The following is a 27,889-nucleotide window of genomic DNA, read 5'->3' on the forward strand; positions in this document are numbered from 1 at the left end:
CTCTAGGGGGAACTGATAACATTTGTTTTGCTTTTGCATAGCATATTTGAATGCACTTGACTATCCACCTTGCAATACTTGATTTTGATATGGGATTGTTTTTGTGTGGTGGAGCAAAAGGGACAAACAGTCGATTTGTGTTACGGAAAGGTTTTGTCGTTTCTATGTAATAAAGCAATGCTCTCTTTACATCTAATGTGTGTAGGGCACGTTCTGCCACTGAATCTGGTTGAGTGAAGAACAAAGGTAACGCAACAGATTGATTGATATGAAAAGCAGAAATGACTTTAGGAAGGAATTTAGGATTAGTCCGAAAAACCACTTTATTTTGGTGCATTTGTAAAAAGGGTTCTTCTATAGTTACTACCTGAAGCTCACCCACTCTTCTGAGTGATGTGATAGCAACGAGGAAAACAACTTTCCATGTGGGAAATTGCAGTTCACATTTGTGCAATGGCTCAAAGGGTGGACCCATTAGTCTGTTGAGAACAATGTTGAGATTCCAAACAGGAGCAGGTGGACGTCTTGGGGGAATGGCTCTTTTCAGTCCCTCCATAAAGGCTTTGATAGCAGGCACTCTAAAAATAGATAGATGTTGATTATTCTGGAGGTATGCAGCTATTGCAGCCAGATATAAGCGTATGGACGTGTACGCAAAATTGAAACATTGTAGATGTAACAAATAACATATAATGTTTTGTACAGGAGCATTAAGCAGGTTGATGTGGTTATTATAACAGTATATCACAAACCGCTTCCACTTTGCTGCATAGCAGGCTCTTGTGGTAGGACGTCTAGCCTCTTTGATAATATTCATGCAGTCTGGCAGCAGATTAAAATACAAACAACATGGAGCTGCAGAGGGAAAAGAGACACCGAGTCGCCCTCCACTCAATTAACAATGTAAATACAATATAGACCGGGTCTCTGAAGGTACCAAAAGAATATATCAATATAAGCTGAGGTGTGGATACATACTTCTTTAGTACCATATACGCCTCTCCTTTCCAATATGAGGTAGTCACCACCAGCTTTATACCTTCAATTTTAAAACAAGCTACACATTTCTTTTACAATTGGGAGTCCCCACTTTTTATCTCCCCTGGTCAAAATACAGGAGGAATCAATAAAGTAAATTATCCAAAAAAAGTTGTGAAAAAATTGTGAAAAAGCAAGATGACACCTCACGTGCGCACCACCAATCGAGCTTGCTGGTTGGTACTCACCAGCTGTGCCCACTTTTGTCATCATTGGCTGTCATCTCGCTTATAAAAAATATAAAGTGTCCAAAAACAAACAAAAATGTGGTGTTAGGTAGTGAAATAATCACATCCCACGATGCGACCAAGGTGAATCTAAAATTGAAGCAGGTTGCACTTTTAACAATACCAACTTTATTATTCCTTCTTTGTGCACCTTATTCAAATTAAAAAGGTTGCTTATCATGCATACCGCTATACTGTGCCAACATGTTTCATCGCCACAACAATTTTAGGCAATTTCTTCATGGCAAACAGGATCGCCTGGCACCAGTAATGGACACTTAAGTAGCTTTTTTCCGGGGACTGTCAAAAGTAAAAACAAATAGACACACACAAAACTCATTCATATAATCCAATTCTCTAAAAATGATAATTTTTACACAAATCTCTCAGACAGGGACGCATATTTTACCCTTAATGAGCCAACCTTCCTCGTACCAGCTCGTTTTTATAGGTCACACACAGGGCCCCATATATGAGTCCTCACAGTGGATTCGCATTCAACTGTAATGCAAATCTAAGGATGACAAAACATGTAGTTAGTCAAGAGCTTCCCCAAATAATATTGTTCCTTCACACATCAGGCCATCATAAAAGCAGGCTCAAAGAACGACAGGGTCAGTATATGCCCCCCTTGGGTATTCCTCCTCATCAAACAAATGCTCTCCTAATTCGATGTTTCAGAACATCACACGAATTCAGTAAACTTCCACACATGTTCTGGTTTTCTTATAAGGTGGTTTCCATATTCAACACAGCCCCGCTTCAAAAATTGCAGGAGCACACGCGCAGTCGCTTAACATCTCTCATAAAATCTGTGCACCCTCGCGTATATATTTCGATGTTCATAACAAATTCCTTTGATCCACACGTCTCTGCTTTTATAAACCAAGATGCCGAACACAGAAACAGTGCTCTCTGCACACCAGACACCTGCTCTTACCGCCCGGGGCCTCACGGAGCTTATCGTCTCGACCGTTTGATCTCCGCAGTCAGACGCCTAAATTTCAATGATCTCACGAGAACGAAAGCAGGTGACGTCGGCCCGCTACAACAGTGGCTGCCATCTAAGACCGGGATTACTTGCATATCCATAATGCTTGCACACTACCGTTTACAACACGAAACGGAACTAATCCATCTCCTTTATTTAAAAAAAGGAATTTTTGTGTGTTTATAGTAGCTCCTAGATATGCTTGAGACGTGGATGGTTGGAGATGGGATTTGGACAGATTTACCTTGAATCCTAGGTCGTTTGGCAATTGCACAGTTTTTTGTGTGCGTCGTAGGCAGCTATTGTGCAAGCTGGCCTTTATGAGCCAGTTGTCTAAGTATGGGAAGACATGAATATGTTGTCTTCTTAGATGGGCTATGACGACTGCCAAGCATTTTGTGAAAACTCTGGGTGCCGTTGTTACTCCGAATGGGAGGACTTCAAAGTGATAGTGCTGAGCTGCTAGCACAAACCTGAGGTATTTGCAGTGCACAGGGTGTATTGGAACATGAAAGTAAGCGTCCTTTAAATCCAGAGTGGAGAGAAAGTCGCCTTGCTGAAGAAAGGGAAGCACTTGTTGGAGTGTTACCATATGAAAATGGTTCGACTGAATGTACAGTTTTAGTTCTCTGAGGTCTAATATAGGCCTGAGAGAGCCGTCCTTTTTAGGAATTAGAAAGTAGAGGGAGTACACCCCTGCTCCCTGGTATGGTAAAGGGACTGGTTCTATTGCACCTTTCTGCAACAAAGAGATAACCTCTTTCTCTAGAAGTGTGAGATGTTCTTGTGACATGAGGTGTGACCTTGGAGGAATGTTCGGTGGAGTGCTTGTAAGCTCCAGGCAACAACCATATCGGATAATTTGTAGAACCCATTTGTCTGATGTAATCGTATTCCAAATGGGTGGAAATTGGGAAAGATGTCCCCCGACAGGAGTGGAATGGTCGGGGTAGGGAAAGGAAGTCACTGTTTGCAGGGGACGTGCGTATTGAGTTGCCTCCGCCTCTTCCCTTGCCGTTGTTTCCTCTATATCCACCTCTAAAATAACCTCTTAAGAGGGAGACTGATTGTTGCCCTTGTAAGAGGAGGAGGGATTGTCTGTAGACACATTTTTGGAGCCCCCCCTGTAAAATGAGCGACAAAAGGATCCTCTGTTGGAAGGTGATTGTAAGGCCCCCATGGACTTAGCAACATCAGTATCCTTTTTCATCTTTTCTAGTGATGTATCGACAGCTGGACCAAAGAGGTGTTCTTTGTCAAAGGGTTGGTTAAGAATAGAGGCTTGCAGCTCAGGCTCGAATCCTGAAATTCTTAACCAAGCATGTCTACGGAGCAGTACACTAGTGTTTAGTGCCCGAGCTGCTGTGTCTGCCTGATCTAGAACACACCTGATAGAGGTATTAGTTATTAATTTACCCTCTTGAATAAGGGCACTAGCTCTAGACTTGTGCTCATCAGAAAGAAATTCAATGAGCTTTTCAAGCTCATCATAATGAGCTCTATCATTGATTGATTGATTGATTGAGGTACTTATAGAGCGCAGCTATCACCCTACGGGCATCTTGGCGCTTGCATTGGGAACCCATCCTGGTTTTTCCCTGTAAGATAACCCGTACTGGGCATCCCCAAGGTGAAAGCCAGGCATCCCGCCGCGGGGGGCCGTTGTGGAGATTAAGCAGGCTTGTTGCCCAGAGCTGCATAGTGTGAACTCGTGCTTAGAGTGGGCACCGAAGCGAGAATTACCGAGTCCGTGGACAATTGGGTTCTGGACCCTGCCGCGTCGGGAATCGAACCCAGGTCCCGGGTCTGATCTCTGCTTCAGGGTATGCCTCCTCTAACCAGTGAGCTACACTTCTCCACATCATACCTTGCCAATAGTGCTTGAGCAATGGCAATGCGCCAATGATTAGCTGCTTGTGACGCTACCCTTTTTACCCAAACCGTCAATTAGTTTGGACTCTTTATCAGGGGGAGGGGCTTCCCCTGTTGTTTGTGAATTAGCTCTTTTACGAGCGTTGGAAACTACAAGAGAGTCCAAGGGTAACTGGCCTTTGATATATACAGGGTCATTAGGTGCAGATGTGCACTTCTTCTCTACCCCGGGCGTGATGATTCTAGCTCTTACAGGGTCTTTAAAGATGTCGTTCGTATGTTTAAGCACACCCTTTAACATTGGTAATGTTTGTGTAGCCCTTAGAGATGACCTTAGTGTGTCAAACAGAAAATCCTCCTCTAAAGTCTCTTTATGAAGCTCTACTTCATGATATTGTGCAGCTCTGTTAACGAACTGGAGGAGAAGGTCTAGATGGATATAGGTCAGGGTCATTATCTGGTTGAGGGTCAGCATTATAATTATCCCATGGGTCAGTATCCTGTGGCGTGTAGTCACCTATTTCCCCATCCCCTGTATTCTGTAGGTCAGGTGATGGTGGTGGAGGAGAATGTGTAGGTGTACAAAGTAAGTTTGGATCAATGGGTGAAGAAGGTTCAATGTATGATGGAGAAGGGTTAGTACTCACATTTTTCCTTTTTAGAGGAATATGGTAGTCTTCTTGTAAGCCCATTTTCCTCTTCTCTGGACGTTTGGCATGAATATGTCTAGTTTCTGGATGAATCACAATCTCCTTCGGTTTCGCATCCGAAGCTTGAATATCGGTCCGAGGCTCTTTAGTTGAAGTACTTTCTTTAGATGCCGGTTTTGGTGTTGACGGTTTCGGCTCCGAACTTTTCGGCTCCGAAGATATAGCCTTATACACCACTGGCACGGAAATCAGAAGGTATTTGGATTTTGACGCCGAAGGTTTTCGGTCGGCACCGGTGTGGAGGCAAGTAAAGCCCGAGCCTGAAGGCTGTTGTTTATGTTGCGGCGCCGAACTCGAGGCAGGGCGCTCAAAACCTTTTCTTGGTGCCGACCTTAGCCCGAAGGCAGAGGATGGACCGGAGTCTTTTTATGGGGGAGATGGTAGGGGACGGAAGTCTCTTTATTCACGATCCGATGTCCCGGTGTGAGGTTTTCGGCATCGGAGTCGGCTTCAGACACGGAGATGTGTTGCTCCTCCATTTTGGCTTCCTGCACTTGTGATTCTTCGGTACCCACTTGTCATCTTTGATTTTTTTTCTATTGCTCAAAATGCCAAGTTATAGCTCCCATCACTGGAGTGGTAACTGAGGTGGGAGGAGTACTCGCTATTGACTACTGGATGACTATCACCCTACAGAGTTGGAAGACTGTGGCTGGGACGACTTATTCCTTGAAACTTTCCCTTTTCTGCTAAGAATGCCTCTAGCAATGTTTATGTTGTTACTGCTGATAGAGCCAACGAGGGGATTGAACCGGTTGTCAAGGATAACAGCAGCATTCTCTATACTTCTACTGGGACCTGAAAAATGTATTCTCCTCTTCCAGTCTACCTGCCTTTAGGGTCTCAACCTCCTTTTACACTCTTAACATTTCATGCCGAGTGCACTGGCCGAACAAGGAAGACTCAGAAGAGGAAAGCCTGAGAACGTTTGGTTGCACATCTGGTTTCAGGGAAGTAAGATGCAACCAAGCAGGCTAACGTATGGTGATCCCTTGACAGCAACCTGCAGCTGCCAGTTATGCTACATCAACTGCACGGATGGCTTAGTTCGAGACTAGGAACCCTTCTTCAACCAACTCCTCAAAGACGTACCGACAATGTCTTGGCAGGATATTTGAGAAACTCTTTAAGAAACCCCAAATGGTCATAACCACCTAGTACAGCTGTCACGCTTATCTGCTTTCAGGACTGTGGATGATGTAATACATCTTTCTACCTGCCACATACGTCACCTTTGCAGATGCTCACATTTCCTGGGTGAAAGGATGCCTCCTCCTTACTGTTGAGAAGACAGAATCCTCCTTCGGGTCTGATTTCAAAAAGTCAGGGTCCTGCTCTAGTGTCCTAAAGATTTCAATGGCTGTAGCTGCTTTCATCATGGCCGGAGTAAGGATTTTCTCCTCTGTCAATTCCAGTAGGCCTGGAACTGGTGGTGGAAGGGGTCTGGGAAAGCCTTAGGGTTGAAGAGGCGCCATTATCAGCTACACCAATATCTGTGGAGTCTGCAGAAGGATGCAGTTTCAATGTTCCTCATACCAGCCGAAACATCATGAAAAGTAATAATATCCACAAGACAGCATACAGCTGACATTGGTCTGTATGATGACCCGCTGTCTCCATTATCCTAGTATAAAGATGTCCACAAACGAGATGGTGACCAGTCTCATCTACACCTCCTTTGTGTGTGCAGCGCTTCCAGGCTCCTTGATTTAAAAGGAAGCGCTTGAGGGGGAATATCGAAAACAAAAGACTGAAAGTGAAGTTTGCCTTGGAATTACTTAGGAGACTGAAGCAGGTTAAGAGCTTGTAAAGGTGTTTGCAATGCTTGCTCCGCTGGAAAGATGAATCCAGAATTTCCTAAAAGTAGTGTACGTTGGTCAGGAGAGGGTGACGGCTTTAACTGGTTCTTAGGAATGTAAGTTAAGTCAGGCTGAATGTAGAAAACCATATTGTGGGACATCGAGCAATATCCCAACGGGGATAATTGTGCTGTCGAGCAGCATGGTGAATGTCATAATGATTGATGGCGAATGTGAAGCAGACATTGGCCAGGACTGCTTCGACACTGATCATTTGTCTGATGGGTGTCGATGACGGTGCGTCAAAGATGAGCTTGTTCTCCATGGTGAACATGTCAGGCTGTAGCTTTTGCTGACGTCAAAGTCTTCAAAACCGACCAAGAATGACATTGATGGCAAAGCTGATGTTCGGGTTCTCTTGCTTTGTGTCCCCCTGACATCTCGTTCGATCTCCCCTTGTGCATGTCCTTTAGGGATGCAGGCTCATCACAGTGTGAACGGAAGGATTCCCTGGGGGGCTTGTTCGTCTTTTTCTTCTCTCTCATCTTCAGATTTCCCTGTTTTCCATAAAGCCTCATGCCTTCCCTGGCTTTCAGCGTCCTTTTGGATATTTTAAAACAATAACATTAATAATAATTATCCATCTTTGTAAAGTGCGAACATATCATACCCTTATGGTTTCAAGGTGCTGGGGCCGCTCATTCACAGACGGTAAACTGACCACACACACTTGCTCTGGGTCTGAGGCAGCCTATTTCCTTTACAAGGAGGGACAGTTCACAAACAGTGAAGGCGTGACAACAGGAAAACCTGTAGACATTTTTTTTAAAAACCTTACGAGACTTTCAAGTTGAAAACAAACGGTGAAAAAAAAAAAATGTACCTTGAAAGAAAACAAACTGTGAAAACAGGTTAAAAAATTGCCAGAGTATTTTAGGATCCAGGCCCATGGAAAACAAGCATTGACAAAGCCAATCAGTCTTAGCAATGCAAGAGCTATTGGCTTTGTCAGTGCCAATGTTTTTCAGCATTGCATGGCCAGATGGTAAGTGTACCCCAGGCAGATGCAGCACCCAAGTGCCCGCAGCAGATACGCTGTTACTTCTGTGTGTAACCACGGCCATACATGAGCAGAGCCCCCCAAATTAAATTTACCATTTGATAGAGAGCAAAACACAATATGAAAAGTGTCAATTCACTTTAATGAGTGCTGCCAAATGTACCTAATCATGATACTTATTTTGTTCACCTCTCAAGAACAGAAGGAACTGTCTGCCTTAGTGCAATTCATATTTGTGACTTGCACGTTACACACAAATGGCTGCTGCAGGCACTCAACCCACTGAGTATACGACTGGCTAGAAGTATCACGGCCAACAATCATCAAAATGCAGAGGTCAATGCATGCGTTGATTCAAATTCAGGAATCCTTTATTAAATCTGTTCATTCTTCCTACTACATGGTGTTTTGTGTGTCAGTGCTGTTTCTATTGATTTGACATAAACATGGTATAATCTGACCATTCCTCTCTTCCAGTCAGTGAACTGGATTTACAACGACCACCTAAATTGTCAAGGTCATTGCAAGAAAGTGGCAAGCCAGCTCATTCGGCCATTGTACTGCTATCACTGGGTCACGTGGCCAGTTACTGGCAGGGCTAACTCGGCCTTGGCGTTCTGAGGTTGGTACAACTAATCCTGTTAATTTGTGTAATAGTAACAAGTTCTTGCATACTTAGATATATCGGCCTTAAAGTGTTATGTAATAGTATTGTTTGTTTTTTTACCACTGTTGTTATTATGGCTCGCCCCGGGGCATAGAGACCGTGCACATGCAAAGTTCCTCTTTGGCGTCCTTGGTAGGTTTCAGTTTTCAAAATCTCAGCAATGCTGGCATCAACATTTACCAAACCTACATCTCAAAGGCGGGATGCCCTCTGTTGAAAATACCTTAATTTGATCTTGCAATAAGCCTTTTACTGATCATTTGCTTTTAAACAGTAATTATGCAACATAACAAACCATGTGCTTGCTTATGTACTGTGTGCTGTATTCGGAACCACAAAACGCTTACTATACAGATGCCTAGGAGTACAGTTGGTGGCATGTGGTGCTTTACAAAGATCAACCAGTGAGTTGAAACAAGCCCTTCCCGTATCCTGTTTTATTAGTAACCAGCGAGCCTGTTAGGACGTGTGCCTATTTTTTGTAACTATCTCAGGGGTGGGGAGTGGGGAGAGAATGAGTGAGCGAAAGACCGCTGAAACGAAATGGTCACGTGACCTTGCAAGGCAATGGAGACCATGGAGGGGATTGCTGACATTCTCACTCTCTCCCCGCGAATGCTCTCCTGATAATCGGAAAACATGCTGTCGCTTGAAAACAAGATAAGAACATGATTTACAGGCCTGTTCCATTACGGTCGCAAAAGCAAAGGGCAAGCAGCCACAGGGGTGCGGGAGGAAGCCAGCAAAAGGAGGAGGAGGGTGATTGGGGGATGGGATAAAAAAAAATGCAGAGTGAGGGAGAGCAATTTCATGATGGTCTGAGAAGCACAGGGTAAGGAAACCGGGGCCGTGAGATAGAAAAAGTGACAGCTGGAGGAGTAAGATTGGGAGATGGGACACGAAACAAGCTAAAAATATGATTTGCACGCCTGCTTAAAGAAATGGTGCGGTGCTCAGAGCATGTGAAAACACAACCGCTCCTGAGGTAGGCTCTTAAAAAAAGAAAAAAAGTTCCTAAAATGGTAATTTAATGGGCGTGGTCTATGTATTGTAGTAATTAGTACTTGCTCACGGGCATGCATGCCGTGGGCAAACGGGGAGAAAGGTTAGAAGAGCGACGATGGAGTCATCAAATTAGAAGACTATGGGCGGCCTAACTCCACAAAGTATCTACAACATGTCTCTTTCAAAAGAACTCATACACGGTCTAGAGCCGAGACCTTAAAAGGACTTTGAGGCAATGCCAGTAGAAGACATTAAGGGAAGTGGAAGCCCATGGACTCTTCTAAAGAGACAGGGTGTGTTTTTTAACTGTAATTGTGAAGCCCATCAGGCTGCTCTATTCCTCATTGGACAGACATGTCAGGCAGCAGGTTGAGTTCTAGGCACTGTAGTGTAGTTTTGGGGAAAGGGTGTTTTTATTTTGTTAAACAGTCTAAAGTTTGGGAAACTTTGATATTTGCAGGTTTTTGAAGGTGGATATATATATGTATGTATTCCAGGGTCCCTGCACGCTGGGGTAAATATTCTAATGTTTTTGACGACCAGTTTAGATCCCTGGATGGAATGATCCCATGTGAAGGAAGGTAGGGAAGCAGGGCTGGATGTCCACTCCGGAGAAGGTCGTTGTGAACCGTCCTGTTGTCACTTCATGAATCGAAAGGAGCACAATTCATCAGTAGCACTTTCCTTCAGAGAGACAGAGGACATGGTTAAAACGCATCCCACACATGACTCTTTCTAGAACTCTATTTGTTTTATGATGTGCTTTTGGACATTTTCCACACGTTTCTTCTATCAACACCTACCTATCTATGCAGCCCCTCACCCACCCCTTCCAATGCCCCTTTTCAAAGTCTGATAGGCTGGAAGGGGCTTTGCACAACAGGTGACCAAGAGCTCAGAGAGGAATACATGTCTGGCATCTGTGTTGCTATGTGACAGCTCATGCCAGTTACTAGTTGTGTGCTAGTGCACAATAGTGACAGTGAGCATAAGGGAGCATCAGTGGCCAACAGTGCATTAGTGCACATCAGTGGGACTAGTACAGAATAAATGTGCATTGGAGACCAGTAGGGCAAGAGTGCAGTGCATTAGGGAGCATCAATGCACTATGACCTGTGGTGCAAGACTGTGCACCAGTGATTTATGGACCAATAGGGTGCATCCGTGACTCGTGGTGCATGGCTGGCTTGTGGTGCACTAGAATGATTCAGTTAGGAGTGCTTCACTAATGCACATCATTTACCAGTGGTGACCTACTGCACATCAGTGAGCTAAGGTAGAGGAGCGTGCATCAGTGACCAGCAGTGCAATTTGTGCATCAGTGATGCAGTAGTGCACAATAGCGATCACGGTGCACTAGGGTGCATCTGTGATCAGGAGTATGCTACAGCACACTAGGCGAGGTAGAGATCAGCGACACAGTAGGGTGCAAAAATGACCAGTGGCACCTGAGGGCATAAGTAACAAATAGCATTCTAGAATACCAGTGGGCACTAGTGACCAGTGGTAAACTCACCATCCACCAGTGGTGCACACACAAACACCATAAATCGATGGTTTACCAGGGCATATTAGCGACCGGTGGCCAATGATGATCTCGCAGATGCCAATGGTCGTGTCACGCTGTGCTCTCACTTGCAGTGCTCTCCTGCTCCAGACCCAGTTAATATAATCTCATCTTTGGCTTTCACATGAGCAGGATCTTCCTATGCGAGGGTGAAGGCTCTTCTGTTCTGCTCTCGCAGATCGTCCTGAACCCGTCCCCAGCACGACTGTAGCATCAAACGAGGTAAAGCAAATAATGCAGTTTCACCATTCACCAGAATAGCATTACTTGGAGGTAAGGCAGCAGAGAAGCAATGGAGATTTCCTTTGGAGATCCTGGCGATGTATTAAAGCAACAGTAGGAATGACCCCAACATTTATCAGGTTTAATCTGTGGGTCATAATCCTTCGCGAAGAGTGCTGGATCCATTCACAGGCAGCGTGAAGCAGTCCTGTGCCCTTTAAAAGAACAGCACCAATGTTGAAGACAGCGGAAGGCACAGTGACTCCGGCACACCGGCTCTCGACACACTCGTTCACATATCCTGGTAGAATTCATCGCACTCGTCTCTAGGAGCAAACTCATGGTCCACTGTCCCTAAACAACATGAATATATTAGTCTATGAGGTGTCAGGAACGGCCCAGCCTCCAAACGCCTTTTCCAGGTAGCGAGCCACAGCCAGAGTGAGGTGGTCATTGAAGGGATTTGCCACCACCTGGATGCCCACGGGAAGGCCCTCTTTGCCCAAAACAAGAGGGCATTGGGTGACTGGAAACCCCAAGATATTGAAGATGCCTAAAGACAGATAAGAGAGGGACGTCAGTGCAAATAGTTTCATTATAAAAACACCATCCAACACTGGCCATCCATGATCATCCACTCAAAGCTGACCAATCATGAACTCCAAAGACCCAAAACCAAGGAACCAGGAATCCTAGAGCAAGAGCCCCTAAACCTTAAAACCAATGTCAATGACCCGCCATCGACCCACGCACCGTCAATAGAGAGACCCAAATTGCTGAAACACGATCTGATGCAGTTTATTTATGTCCATCCTCACAGGGTTCAACAACCAACACCATCCAACTAAGATCCAGATCCAAAGACCAAGGATCCAGAGACACATCCCCCAAAAAAAATGACTCCAACACCAATGCCTCAAAACCAAAGACCCATAACTAAGGGACCAGAACATGACCAATAACAGCATTCACCTCAACACAAATGCCCCAAAAATATTAAACACAAAGAGCTTAATTACTGAGACACAATCTAACATTGCACATCTAGGACCATTCTCACAGGACTGACCAAACAAGACAATCGACCGAAGACTCAAAACCAAAGACCCATAACTAAGGGACCAGAACATGACCAATAACAGCATTCACCTCAACACCAATGCCCCACAAATATTCAACACAAAGAGCATAATTACTGAGACACAATCTAACATTGCACATCTAGGACCATTCTCACAGGACTCACCAAACAAGACAATCCACCGAAGACTCAAAACCAAAGACCCATAACTAAGGGACCAGAACATGACCAATAACAGCATTCACCTCAACACCAATGCCCCACAAATATTCAACACAAAGAGCATAATTACTGAGACACAATCTAACATTGCACATCTAGGACCATTCTCACAGGACTGACCAAACAAGACAATCCACCGAAGACTCAAAACCAAAGACCCATAACTAAGGGACCAGAACATGACCAATAACAGCATTCACCTCAACACCAATGCCCCACAAATATTCAACACAAAGAGCATAATTACTGAGACACAATCTAACATTGCCCATATAGGACCATTCGCACAGGACTGACCAAACAAGACAATCCACCGAAGACTCAAAACCAAAGACCCATAACTAAGGGACCAGAACATGACCAATAACAGCATTCACCTCAACACCAATGCCCCACAAATATTCAACACAAAGAGCATAATTACTGAGACACAATCTAACATTGCACATCTAGGACCATTCTCACAGGACTGACCAAACAAGACAATCCACCGAAGACTCAAAACCAAAGACCCATAACTAAGGGACCAGAACATGACCAATAACAGCATTCACCTCAACACCAATGCCCCACAAATATTCAACACAAAGAGCATAATTACTGAGACACAATCTAACATTGCCCATATAGGACCATTCGCACAGGACTGACCAAACAAGACAATCCACCGAAGACTCAAAACCAAAGACCCATAACTAAGGGACCAGAACATGACCAATAACAGCATTCACCTCAACACCAATGCCCCACAAATATTCAACACAAAGAGCATAATTACTGAGACACAATCTAACATTGCACATCTAGGACCATTCTCACAGGACTCACCAAACAAGACAATCCACCGAAGACTCAAAACCAAAGACCCATAACTAAGGGACCAGAACATGACCAATAACAGCATTCACCTCAACACCAATGCCCCACAAATATTAAACACAAAGAGCTTAACTACTGAGACACAATCTAACATTGCTCATCTAGGACCATTCGCACAGGACTGACCAAACAAGACAATCCACTGAACACTTAAAACCAAAGACCCATTAGAAAGAGACCAGGAACACATGACCAATAACACCATTCACCTCAACACCAGTGATCTCACAACAACCACACACATCTCATTGCAAAGCACTGAAATGAAGGAAGAGTCTGTACTTCCAGTCTACAAACACACACCGTTCTGTAAGGAGGACAGCCTACTTCCCACCTGAGAACAGCGCCGCAAAGAGGGTTTGCTCTGTGCTGCAACTCTAGATACCTAATCTGCAAGCCCTTCCGCCAGCAATCCTTTCTTCCACTTTATACACTCTCTACCACCTGTAGCAAAGACGCAGTCAAACGTCCACCTATGCATGCATAATTGCACTCACCTGTGTAGGCAAAATTGAAGGGTACTCCAAGAGGCAGGTGGTGTTTGGGGGCAACCCTGGGGTGCGAGGGATAAAGAAGGACCCCGTCCTTGCCCAGCAGGTTCACAAGCTCAGTTCGCAGGTTCTGGGCCAAGTTCCTCATTTTCTCATTGCCGCCCTCATTCAGTGAAGTAAATCTCTCGGTGAGAGCGAGCCCTGCGAAGGAAGCAAGCAAGAGAAGGGCTATAGCAGCTTTCAAACCCCAGCCTCAAATGCAGTCTTTCCAATGTGTCCAGTCACACCCTCTCACACCCCACCTAATTAAAAGCACTCAGCTGGTACATACCCAATCCCACAAAACAAAGAACAGGTTCAGTATGCCCAACTTTTACAGACTGACTCCAAAATATGTCTTCCAACCCTCAAGAGAGTGCAGATCCCACAACCTCTCACCACTCCTAAAGTAGTGGCCACAGGGGTATGAGAGTCCCATGGGGTAGAGGGCCTCCTTGTTAAGTAAGCATTCCACAGCCCTCCCTATAGGAGGAAGAGACAGAGCAATGAATGCACATCAGCAGCCTAAGCACTTACTTCCTGTGAGCACTGAGTCTCCAGCAGGTCGAGTCCAAGCTACCACGAGCCACAGGGGTGCAGGAGTCCCATGGCTAGAGGGCCTCCTTGTTAAGTAAGCATTTCACAGCCCTCCCTACAGCAGCAAGAGTCAGCCCAATGAATGTGCATCAGCAGTCTAAGCACTTCCTGTGAGCACTGAGTCTCTCCAGCAGGTCGAGTCCAAGCTACCAGGAGCCACAGGGGTGCAGGAGTCCCATGGGGTAGGGTAGAGGGCCTCTTTGTTAATAGTAAGCATTCCACAGCCCTTCCCTCTAGGAGGAAGAGACAGAGCAATGAATGCACATCAGCAGCCAAAGCACTTACTTCCTGTGAGCACTGAGTCTCCAGCAGGTCGAGTCCAAGCTACCAGGAGCCATTGCCTCTCTGGTGATGTAGGGAGTATTTAGCTGCCATCCTTCTAATGCTGCTCTCTAAAACACTGTACCCTGATTATGTAACCCCTCCGAATATTCCAGGCCGAACCACTATGCAGCTCATTCTCTGTAAATCAACAACATCGAGCTGTTTAGTGCTATGAAGCCTGACAATAAATCAATGCCTCAGAGAACACTTGATATTTTTTTCCTCTTCCATTGTCTTCTTATTTTCTCTTTGTTCTTTCTCTCTTCCCTTTCCCTTCCCTATTTCTGTTGGTCTTTCTCTGTTTATCTTTGGCTTTTCTTTACTGCTTCTCCGTAATCTGTCTCCTTTCTGTCATTCTTTCCACTTCTCCTTTTCTTGTTTGTTTCTTTCTCTCCTTTGATCCAGGCCTCCTATCTTTCTCTACTTTGTTCCTTGTGTGTTGATTTTCTTGCTTCCCTTCCTTATTTCTGTTTTTTCTTCTTTCTTCTTGCCTTTTTCTCTCTGCTTCAATCCTTCTTTCCATTGCCTTTTTGTCTTCTTTATGCCTTTTATTTTCCTTTTCTTCTCCTCTTCTGTATCCTTCTCTCCTTTGTGACTGGTTTCCTACTTTCATTTGTTTCTCTACGTTATCCCTGCTTTCCTTTTCTTCTCACTGTTGCCCCTTCATTCTGACTCTTGTCTTTCCATTGTTGCTTCCTTTCTTCACCTTTCCTCTTTTCTTCCTTCTCCCCTTGATTCCTTCACCTCCCTCCAACATTCCCTTCCTTACTTTGCACTCTTTTTTTGCTTTCATCTTCTCCTTCTGCAATTCCTTTCTCGCCACTTTTCCTTATCTCCTTCAGTCCTGCCTGCTTTCTTTTCTTACTCCCTCTATCGTGTTACTTATCTGCTTTATTTTACCATTTCCACACTTTTGTCTCCTTTCTATAGACCTCCTTTCTCTCCCTACTTCCTCTCTCATTCCCTTTCTGTTTCTGTTTCTTCTTCCTTTGATAAAAAGCATTAAACTTCTCAAATTAATCTCTCTGCTCAATTATTTGTGTTTCACAATTGCCCACCAGATACCCATGCACACGGTAATGGCTGCAGACGAATGTTTACTTCTAGAGCATTATGAAGTCTGGATACACCTTCAGAAACTATGAGAGTTTATGTACTAGTTAAAGAGAAAATGTATATGTTAAAAAAGAAACTTCCAGATTTAGATGTATTTGTACCCTGGTTGGGAGGAGTTATGGGGACAACTTGGCATTTGATAACATGGCAAGAGAACTATAGGAGCAGCCTTGTCCATAATCCTCCTACCCTTTAAGCCACCAGTAAAGGCTGCTCCTAATCATTAGGGCTGGGCCTCTGTCTGGACGTCAACTAATGGGCTCCAGACAGGTCGGGGCCAAGATGGCGATGGGAGCAGACGTGTAGAGCAGAGCTCCGCGTCGCGCCGGCCCAAGGTCCTGAGTAATACTTGTGGCTGCCCGTGGCCTACGCAGGGGGCCACTCAAGAGGGTGACCCTCTAGTGCCATCTGGGCACCAACCCACCCCCTTCTCTATTGCGGGGACTCAGGGAGGAGTCCCCCCCCATCCTGGCATGTGGCGCGCTAGGTGCGTCACTTCCGGCGCGCCGAGGATTGGGGGAAGGTATATAGGCCTCCCCCCGCCATCCGGGTGTAGCACCCCTGACCTGCTGAAGAAAAACAACGTGCTGACAAGACAGCTGAAGATGCAAATAAGCCAACACAGAGGTGAAAAATGGGAACCAGCTACCGCTAACTTTAAGGACTCGGACAACTCTCTCTGGAGAATGACCCGATGCTTGACTGGAAAGAAGGAACCAAACCCACCGATACAAGGGAAGACTCACTTGGCATGCAGCAACAGGGACAAGACTGAGGTCATCGCTGACACGCTGGAGGCATCCTTCAGGCCTAACCAGGCAAGCAAACTAGCAGCAGAAGTCGAGCAAGAGGTCGCTAAGCACCACCGGGAGCACCCACCAGAAACAGAAGCTGCAATCATTGAGGAATGCTCAACGGGCGAAGTACTGGCCCTGGCAAAGACACTGAAAAACAGCAAGGCACCAAGAAAGGACAGAATAGCCAACCACGCCATCAAGATGCTCCCAGATGCCGCAGTGGATCGTCTTGCTGAGATCTTCAACGCGTGTATGCAGCACCAGTATTTCCCTAACGCCTGGAAAGAAGCGAGAGTCATCGTATTCCCCAAGGCTGGGAAACCACTACGAGATCCTGCAAATTACTCCCCCCCCCACCCATAAGTCTGCTATCTGGCCTATCAAAGGTCTTTGAAAAAGTTATCCTCGCCCGTCTCATGGACTTTGCGATAAGCGAAAACCTCCTCTCCAAAGAACAGTTTGGGTTCCGGAAAGACCACTCAACCAATCACCAACTTCTCAGAGTTGTGGACATCATTACCCATGGATTCAACATCAACAAGTCTACTGGAGTAGTCTTCCTGGATGTAGCCAAAGCATTCGACTGTGTATGGCATGAGGGACTGCTTTACAAACTTATCAAGCTCAAGTTTCCAAGCTACCTGGTCAAGCTGCTGTCGAGCTACTTGTCAGAATGGACCTTTCACGTGGCGGTACGAAAAGAATGTTCTACATCACGCCCTATTCTTGCTGGAGTGCCTCAGGGATCAATTCTTGGACCATTCCTCTTTAACATATTTACAAACGATATTCCCACGGACTTAAAGAAGACTGATCTTGCTCTTTACAACGATGATGTTGCAGTCATCTCCCAATCCTTCCGCAAAAAAGAAGTGGCTAAGAACCTTGAGACATCACTCAGCAGACTCTCCGAATGGTACAGCAACTGGCAGATCACCCTGAACACAAGCAAAACCACGGCAACATTATTCACCAGAAAGCTGAACAGCAAGCATCCCCAGATCCTCCTCAATGGAGAGGAGATCAAATGGGAAAACAGCAGCTCATACCTGGAGGTGACTCTGGACTCCAAACTCAGCTGGAGAAACCACATAGAGAAGACCTGCCAGAAAGCAGCAACAAAACTGGTTGCATTGTACCCACTCCTGAGGACCAAGTCAATGCCTATGCAGAGCAAGGTGCGGGCAATCGCCGCAATAATTCGACCAACAATGACGTATGCTTCACCAGTTTAGAGAGGCTGCCGCCCGCAGTATCGGAGGGACCTACAGAGAATACAGAGCAAGGCCTTACGGATTGCAGCAGGTGCTCCTAAATTCACAAGAACAGCAGACCTCCACAGAGACCTAGGCGTTGAGATGTTGGACGACAATCTCCGCAAACTCAACAAGACATTCTACAAAGGATTGGATCAAAAGGAAAAGCCACTGATCAGGCAACTTGCTGACATTTCTGCAAACCCATTTGACCACTACCCGCGTCCCATCACAGCGCTGACCTTGTGAAACCGGACCAGCGACTCAGCATCCAAAACTCATCTCTGCCAGAAGGCTACCACCGCGGCAGACATCCAAAACTCATCACTGGCAGAAGGCTGCCGCCTCAGCAGGCACCCAAAACTCATCACTGCCAGAAGGCCTCTTTAGAAAGACAAGACTCTGGGGATAAAACTTGCTGAGATTTCTGCAAACCTACTTGTCCGCTACCCAGGGCTTATCACAGTGCTGACCTTGTGAAACAACTCCAACTGTGACAAAGTGTCACAAATCAATAAGAAAATTGAAACAGCGCCTAATAAACTCACAATGAATGTGGAGTAATGAGGCCACTGCCTCGGTATCCAAAAACTCATTACTGTCAGAAGGCATCTCACAGCCGCAGACAAGACTCTCGACGGGCGTCCTCTTTTGCGCCGGACACATAATAATTTGTGGCGCAACACCGCCAGACTGTGCGGTACCTCCCGATAGCCGTAACTGTGTAGCCCGGCGTCTGAGGAGTGAGGCTGGTCGGGTGACGACTCGGCACGGCTGGGCTCTGCGACTGCAGCGGAGTCCTTGGTCCCCGGCTGGGGCCGTGGCAGCAATGGAGGGAGCCGAAACGGAACTTGGATCCCCGGAAGGGATCGACGCGACGTGGCCTGTTGTCTGGGTGATGGCCGCGCACCTCAAATGACGCAGCTGCTCCGGGCCTGCCTCCGCTGATATATGTGGCGGACCCTGCGGGTGTTGGCCGTGGGGGAATCAGGGCTTAGCTGACTTCCCCCTTTCTCTTCAGGTGATGCAATTGACCTCGGCACCCCCCCAGAGGGCTGGGCACCGCAACAGAGGGAGACACGCGGCACAGAGGTGCCAACATGAAGCCGTGCAGCTCCGATCGGTAAGACCCCGCGTGACTCCGAGGGGGCCACATACTTAACTATTGTGCTGGGACTGAGGATTGCCTGAACTTCTGCCTCAAAATTAACACTTTGTGCCACCGACCGCCGCTGTTGGCATTCTCTGCTCACTTGGGGCTTTCAATTGCACTGAACTCCTACTTTTGGATCCCCTGACACGTAAAGGCCGTGGCATATGCGTTGATAGCTGGGGTACCCTGGAGTGTGGAGGAACGAGGCAGTGTAGACCCACTGCGACCAGTGCGGTCTGTATGGTAAATGCTCTGACTGCACACAACAAGAGGGTAATGACACTGGCACCTCGAAATGACTTTTGTGGGTCCTGAGCTCGGCAGGGAACGCCTCCCAGGTGAGAAGCTCATCCTTGCACGGTCTCTATGTGCCCCTTGGGCTACTTGTGCAAGATGCATAATACCTTGCTATGACGAACATTGGAGAGTACCTAATCAGGCCTTAAGCGGTCTTCACTGCCCACTGTACTTGATCCCTCTACCTGGATATCTTGGATATATGCTATAGGAAGGGATAGGATTACCCTTTGGTGACCACTTGGACAGGCTGGCTTCCTAAAACTCGGGACAGGCTGCGTTCCTACAAACCATGAGCCTTTCCTTATTGTGTAACCGGTCGGCTCAAATGTACTGGGGTGGCGACTATAACTGCGTACATGATTTAGAATTAGATAGATTATGACCACCATTACCAGGTGCACAATCTATAGGTTTGCCAAAACATGTGAGGGATTGGACTAAAGATATGCAGTTACGGGACGTCTGGCGTAGCAGGCATCCCAGACACACAGTTACTCACATTATTCACCAATGCACGATTTATACACTAGAATAGACGCAATTTACTGTTCAGCAGATGCCTTGACTAAGGCATCGAGTGCAGAATATTTAACTCGCACGTTATCAGAGCATAACCGCCTTCTAGTGCACTAGTCATGGGGCAGACATTGCACTAGCATTCCAACCTGGCGGCTCACCCTGGAAGCATTCAAGGATGCACCATTGCGTACGTCCATGGCACAGTCCATCACCTCATACTTTCAGGAAAACGCAGGTACTGCTTTGTCAGCGGGCCTAGAGTGGGACGCGTTCAAAGTGGTCCTACAAGGAATAATGATTAAAACCACATACGGCTCGCAATTGACGCTATTGAAAGAGTTATAGGATCAGGAATCTGAAGTTAGAAGTTGCGAACTTTTGGCTCCTGTCGATGTGGCCATCGCACCCGCATTGGCCAAGGCCAGGTTGGCTTACAAAGAGACGCAGGACAGGCTGTGAGCCCTTGACTATAAGCAATACCTGGCCGGACAACATGCCGATGGTGATAAAGCAGGCAGGACACTGGCATGGCTGCTTTGGTCTGGTTCTTGGCAACCTCCAATCACAGCCATATACAATCTGGATGGACAATTAGTGAATACTCAGGAGTAAATCAATGACTCCTTTTACAAATATTATGTCTCTCTCTATACTGCCCCAGCGATTAACACACCACAGGGAATCCAGCAATTCCTGACACGCGCCACACTGAAGCACATATCGCAATCCCACTACGAGTCGCTAGAGGCCCCAATATCTGAAACTGAGATTTCAGAAATGCTTAAACAACTGGTGGGAAATAAGGCAGCGGGGTGGATGGCTGGCGGTCGGAGTTCTATACGACATATGCGGAGGTCTTGACACCCCGCTTAAGCAATGTCTATCGCGAGGCGTTTGATCATGGCACGCTCCCACCATCTCTTTGTGAAGCCATATTGCTAGTACTGCCAAAGCCTGGGAGGGACCCATTGCAAACGGGCTCAAACCGTCCTCTGTCGCTACTGAATACCAATTATAAAATTCGGAGTAAAATACTAGCAGACCGGTTAATAGATGAGGTGCAGATGTTGTTAGACAGCGATCAAAACGGGTTCATACTGGGGAGAAATACTGGGGTGAACCTATGTCGGCTCTTTAAATTATTTGAGTGGGGGCGAACGGAGGCGGAGATGCCATTGATTGCCTCTTTAGATATTGAAAAAGCATTTGACACCTTAGGCTGGGAGTACTTAATGGCAGCCCTGTCAAAGTTCGGTATGGGCCCCAACTTTCTTCGGTGGGTACGAATACTATAAACTAGCCCGCAAGCTAGGGTAAGGACAGGCCGTGCTATCTGCCCTTCCTTTAACATTCAGCGTGGCACGAGACAGGGATGCCCACTATCGCCCATTATTTTCGCATTGGCCATGGAACCCTTGGCGAGCCTTTCTTAATTTTTTTATTATTGGTTAATAAAGTTGGAGACAGCATACTCATGATGTGGAATGACAGTATTGATGTGAAATTAATGTATGTGACGCTATCAATACTGCACTTGCTCTCTATTTGTCTCCACCAATGTATATGGAAATACATAATCATGTTAATTTGTCACAGTATGGGGATATTTGTTCCCTCTCCCCGTTGCTTCTCTTTTTTTTTGCATTCTTTTAGAAAATCAATAAAGACAATCCAACAAAAAAAAAACTAATAGACTCCAGACAATTATCCAGATGATGGGCGTCCCTTGGGCCCCGGCTCTGACAAGGAGAGCAGTGGCCCCCTCTGTAGGGCATGGCAAAGCCACAAGCTACCCCATGCATACACCCCAAACATGCATACCCCATACATTCATCCCCATGCATACATACCCCATACATACACCCCATAAATACATACCCCATACATACATACAAGCCACACTCCCACATTGGAGGCGACTCATGGATAAGACCAAGGAATTTAAGTGATTTCTGGGGACCCCTCCCAACCCCAATGCAAACCTGTCCAGTTACAGCTCCTGCACTGGTCCTGTGTGCTCACTGCGCAACGCTGGGGACACTATGGGAAGCGTTTAAGCTAGTCGGCCTTAATGTACACTTATTTAATCCATATAATAGGGAGCAGGTTAGGGTGCTCGTCACTGATCAGAAGTTACACTCACTGTTGAAAAAGTTGAAGACCCTCAGAAAAGAGAACCCTGCTCAAGTGAAGGGGAGACCTTAAGCGTGGAAGATCCCCCAAAGTATATAAAAGCCATCACTGACTTCAGCCTGCACCCTGTGACCTTGAGAAGGTTTACTTCAGTGGGTACCTTTCTTAGCCTTGAATGGGAGTGTGGGTGCCAGATTCAGGCCAGTGACCGCTGCATGCCACCACAAAGGAACCACTGCCCGTTGTGTATTCATGTGTACTACACAGGGCTGGCGTAGGCTGCAAGGTACTTAAAAGCGAACAGAAAAAAGGCGCCAACTCCTGAGGAGGGTCCTTGCAAACGATGGACAGAGAGCGAATGGCACAGACTAAAGTGACATCCGTGGAAACAGCATCAGATGTACCACCCTGCACAGCAGAAGTGAGAAACACCCACCATTGTGGGCTCGTCACACAATATGTCCTTGTGGGGAAACATGGGCGGGTTTACAGTCAATGGGCGAAGAGGGTGTGCAGCAGCTGCACCTCTGTGCAGATGTGCGGACACCGGAAGGTATCTTTAATGCGCCCCCTCCATTGTCATGGGCTGGCTGTGGGAGCGCTAACATTACACGACAGGACGCTCACACAGTTTTCTGCCATCTTCTCTCGCGAGAGATATTCAGGGATGAAAGTTCATATACTGTGACAGACTTGCTGCTCCGTGTGCAGCAGATGGACGTCCCCCTTTGTACAGAGGACTTCCCCGCACTTTGTGGTCCTGAGGCAGACGTGGCGGAGTTAGCACCACACACCCTCTAATGAGGAACTCTACATCAGAGGTCATTCCCCTGGCCTTGGCATTACAGCAGCCATTGGGGTTTGGAGGTCTGGCCTTCACCATCCGCTTCCGGGTTGAACAGAGCTCGCTTCCTGCTGTGAGGGGGCGGGTGATCCTAACACCGGACAGAGGTCCTGGTTTGTGGCTTCTTAAGCTGCCTCTGATGTGTCACTTGTCCTAATCATCTGATCTTGGCAGCAATATTTTTTAAAAACTTTTTTCTCACAAGCGTTGGGCCCTTGTGGAGACAAAGTAACCCAAAGTGTACGCCCTCCATGAGGATCTCCGATCCAAATGTAGCGCTGGACCTTGTGGAGACAACAGAACCCAATGTGTAAGACCTCCATAAGGGTCTCTAGTCCAAAGGTAGCGTTGAGCCTTGTGGAGACAAAGGAACGCATGGCGTAAGCCCTGAGTGAGGATCTGCGATCCAAAGGTAGGTTTGGGGATTTGTGGAGACAAAGGAACGCATAGCGTAAGCCCTACGTGAGGATCTGCAATCCAAAGGTAGGTTTGGGCCTTGTGGAGACAAAGGAACCAAAACCTCTGGATCAATTGAAGAGCCAGGTCTTGAGGTCCTTCCTGAACGTGTGCAGGGTCGGGGAGCGTCTGATGAATGATGAATTGTGTCGTCTTGGAGTTGCTGACGATGAGTGCGTCACAGTCAGTCTTATAGGTGCCAGAGTCATGGCTTGTCCCTATTTCGGAATTGACAGTAGTGGTTTTTGCGTCCATGGAATTGACATCAATAGAACTGGTAACAGTAGGGAAAGGTACCTTAAATGTGGGAGTCACGGTCAATCCATTTGACGATGAACAAGTAGGTGCCGATGATCTCAAAGTTGACCGCTGTTCCACTGAACGGTTAAGTGTTTTGAATGGTGAACGCCTTTTATGTCTTTTTTTCTTTGAATCACACTCTGTCGGGATGTTTGATGGGAAGAGGCTGGTGCAGTAGAGGAAGCCCAATGTTTCTCTTTTTCTTCCTCTGTTTTGCAGCTCTGCGTTATTCCAACTTCCCTCGCAAGTGAATTCTATCGCTATCTTCGAGGGCTCTTTTGTCATTTTTCAACAAAAAAGGCATTCTTTCACAGAATGTGAGTTCATGTCACTTGTAGAGCATATGAATCACAAACAGCTTTTGAAGGCATTTCTACGTAAAAAATACTTCTGAAAATGTTATAAATCAGGGAAGATGTTAAAGTCTTCAAATGATGACGCGTGAATTATGAAAAAAATATTTTTCTAAAGAAAAGTCCTCAGAAAAAAAGATGTGTTTTTAAGCCAAAAGTGTTAGGAGATCCAGTCAGCATGGAGAACTGAGCCTGTGAGGCAAGCTGCCAGCACACTGCTTGCTGGGTAACGGCAGGTGCTGGCTCTCTTAAAGCTACAGTGTACAGTACGTGCAGCTAAAGCACTTTTGACGCCAAAGGCATCTTTCCCTTTATTTTTCCCTGCAGTTACAGCAGGGTTTTAAAGAACAAGTTACTTACCCTCAGTAACGATGTATCTGTAAGAGACATATGTAGTTATAGACTCCTTACCTTAGAATTACCCTCAGGCGTCAGACTGGAACCAGAGAAATTTATTCGTAGCAATACCCCGGTGCATCGGTAGGTGGCGTCGGTCAACTCCGTGTCCATCGTTGCCGGCATGGTCGCCGGGATGACATTGTGGTGTCTACTTAGATGCTGTCCCTGCGCGCTGATGTCAGTGCTTTACACGACATTCCACACCAGAAGCGGAGAGCCATGCAAGACACTGACCTATGGTGCACATAACTAGGGTCCTGTAAGGGAGTCCCCATCCCTAGAAGTCAGTTCGCAGAGCAGGGAGGATGGGTGGGGAGGTAAGGAATCTATAACTACATATGTCTCTTACAGAGACATCGTTACCAAAGGTAAGTAACTTTTTAATCTGCAAGAGACCATTAGTTATAGATTCCTTACCTTAGAATAGATACCCCAGCAATTCCAACCCCGGTGGTGGGTCTGCGAACTAAGTTCATACCAGGAAGTCCTGGAGAACAGAACAGCTGAAAAAGCTGTCTCTCCAGACTCAGTGGTCCAGGCAGTAATGTTTCTGGAAGGTGTGCAGGGATGCCCACGTGGCTGCCTGGCAGATATAAAGCAACGGAACTCCACATCCTAAAGCAGTAGTGGCTGCCGTTGCCCTGGTAGAGTGGGCGCGCAGTCCTACCAGAGATTCCTTTCTTGCCAAAGAATAACAGATCTTAATGCATAAGACAACCCATCGAGAGATGGTAAGTTTGTGCAATGCCCGACCTTTCTTGGCACCCACATAACCCACGAAGAGTTGATCGTCCACCCGGAAGTCTTTAGTGCGGTCAAGGTAGAAGGACAGCGCACGTTTTGGGTCCAGACGGTGGAGTCTCTCCTCCTCTTTGGAAGGGTGCGGAAGCAGGAAGAAGGTGGACAATGGGATCATCTAGCCTATGTGGAAAGAGGTAATCACTTTGGGCAGAAAAGAAGGCCTAGTACAAAGGACCACTTTGTCCAGATGGACATCAAGAAAGGGAGGTTTGGAAAAAAGAGTCTGAAGCTCACTCACCATGCGTGCAGATGTGATGGCAAGCAAGAAAGCAGTCTTCAAAGTAAGGAGACGAAGAGGCAATTATGTAATGGCTCAAAGGGAGCTCACATAAGATAAGTGAGGACAAGATTCAAGTCCCACTGAGGCATTACGAAAGGAGAAGGAGGAAAGAGATGAGTAGGAGTGTTATTGGTCGATCGAGTTAAGAGAACGGAAGGTGACATAGCCTGTATCTACCACAACTCCCTCTCAGCAAAACAGTCCCCTTCAGGAAATCTCTCATCCTGCAAATATTTATGCAATGACATAATTAGCAAACATAGACCCTTATGCAGCCTGCACGTCTTCTACCACCCTCCAGGAGACAACCTCCCCCTAATTGAACAAACTATGAAAACCATCTCCTCCAACCAGGGCCAACACTGCCCCCAGATCTTCCTTGATGACTTCAATCTTCATTGGAATCACCCGCATGATCAGGTTTTTAACAGTCTCAAAAACCTCCTAACTGACCTCGGCCTGACTCAATTCTGTGACAGTCCCACACACAATTTAGGCTCGACCCTCAATCTAATCATCTCCAATCCCAACTCCATTCACCTCGAATCTATTCTCCCCTGTGACTGGTCGGACCATCACTATATCACCTTCCGTATCCTAGAAAGTTGGTACTCCAAAAGAACTCAACCACTAAAACAAAAACATTGGAAAAGAATGCTCCAAAATACAAACGTAAATGAGCTCTTATCTTCCTGCAACATCTCCCTACCTCCGCCTGCAAACATGGCTGACGTTCACAAACTCACTGAGCACTATAACAACTCCATGTTTTCTGCCCTGAATGCAACTGCCCCCCTTCAACTAAAAAGAAAATCCATCAAAGACTCCAAACCAAGGTTCAATGACAGCCTAAATGCTGACAGACGCAGCCTGAGATTAGCAGAACGCGCTTGGAGATCCGCTCCATCCACTGGTCGACTAAAAACTCTAAGACTAAAAAAGAGTAGATACAACAAACTGCAAAAGCAACCTTCTTCAAATCCCAACTTGACACAGCCAAAAAATATCCCGAAAAGGCTGATTAAGTTACAATCCAATAACACTCCTACCCGATATCCTTTCATCTTCTGCCCTCAGCCAAACTGCGATGCCGTTGCTGACTTCTTCCTTGAAAAGGCAAGTAAGATCGAATCAGATCTAAAGGCTGCCCTGATTGATCTCTCACCCTCTCCTGACTACTCCTTACCCTTGCCCCCTCTTACGCCGCCCTGTCTCTCCCCTAAAAACAATGCCTCCTGGAGTAAACTCACACCCCTCAAAGACACTGCCATCTTCAGCATACTCTTGACCCTTAAACCCTCAAATCACTCCCCTCAACATCTTTGACGAAATGATAGGATCAATAGTCCTGCTCTGGTTCAAGATCATCAATGCTTCTCTTCGTCAAGGTGAGATCCCTGACTGCCTGAAGGCGGGCCTAGCTCTCCCTATTCTCAAAAAACCCACGGCGGACCCCGAAGCCCTGAATAACTATCGAACAATCACAAACATCCCTACCCTGGCAAAACTCCTTGAGAAATGTGAACATGAACAACTGCACAAACACATTGAGCAATTCCAACTTCTTGACCAATTCCAATCGGGCTTCCGTCCCGGCCACAGCACTGAAACGGCCTTCACTCATATAGTGGACAACGCGCTCACTTTGCTAGACTAGAATGAATCTTGCCTACTAACACTACTCGATCTCTCATCTGCATTTGACACTGTCAAACATGACAATCTACTGAACCTTTTGGAATGTAGGATGGGGCTCTCGGGCACAGTACTAAAATGGTTTGCCTCTTTTCTCAACAACAGAACGCAGAGAGTCAAATCCAATCAAACTCTATCCAATTCCAATCCCTGCACTCTGGGTGTCCCCCAAGGGTCCTCGCTCTCCCCCACGCTCTTCAACCTTTTCATTCAACCACTAACTGTAATCCTCAAAGCATCTAACATCCAATACCACATGTACGTGAATGACACCCAACTGTACATGAAAATCTCTTCCCCTGAAGATATCAAGTCACGCAACGGATCCCTGCACAAAACCCTTAAACTTAACGCCCTTGAAAAAGAATTCCTCCTCATCTCACCCACTAGGCAAACCCCCATTGTTGAGAAATATCTAAGAAACCTCACCACTCCCAACTGCAGACCATATGTTGGACTTGGCCCTTTTCCCCCGAAATTTTTCGCTTTTCTGGGAAATCGCATGATGTGTAAATGCAAGATTGAAAGCTGTGTGATAATGTATGCAGACTGATTTTCCCCATTTTAAATATGTAATTTTTAAAATGGATGCCAAAGCTGTGTGGTTGCGCCGTTTGACTGAGCTGGGTTACCAGTCTAGTTGTTATTTCCCAGCAACCCCAGCTTTTGGAGGGTAGCCTGGCACCCAGGGTGCTC

The 27,889-nt window shown here is 46.4% G+C and overlaps 1 protein-coding gene across 3 annotated transcripts in view; it reads right to left on the reverse strand.

Moving 5' to 3' along the window:
- Positions 1 to 305: 305 nt before the first annotated feature.
- Positions 306 to 27,889, reverse strand: part of FAAH2 (fatty acid amide hydrolase 2) — a 195,339-nt gene continuing 167,755 nt past the window's right edge. Inside the window, exons 10-12 of one of the 3 annotated variants that reach the window (XR_014969987.1) lie at positions 13,838 to 14,032; positions 10,932 to 11,711; positions 306 to 578 (exon numbers count right to left, since the gene is read on the reverse strand). Coding sequence is in view for 2 of the 3 variants with exons in the window: in XM_085630339.1 (XP_085486465.1) it covers positions 11,536 to 11,711; positions 13,838 to 14,032 (371 nt within the window). In the remaining variant the exon portion in view is untranslated. Of the gene's footprint in view, positions 579 to 8,046; positions 11,712 to 13,837; positions 14,033 to 27,889 lie in introns of those variants that run through there. The other 2 variants (XM_085630339.1, XM_085630341.1) reach the window with 2 other exon arrangements.

Source organism: Triturus cristatus, chromosome 10 (assembly GCF_964204655.1).
Source record: "Triturus cristatus chromosome 10, aTriCri1.1, whole genome shotgun sequence".
NCBI classification, from domain to species: domain Eukaryota; kingdom Metazoa; phylum Chordata; class Amphibia; order Caudata; family Salamandridae; genus Triturus; species Triturus cristatus.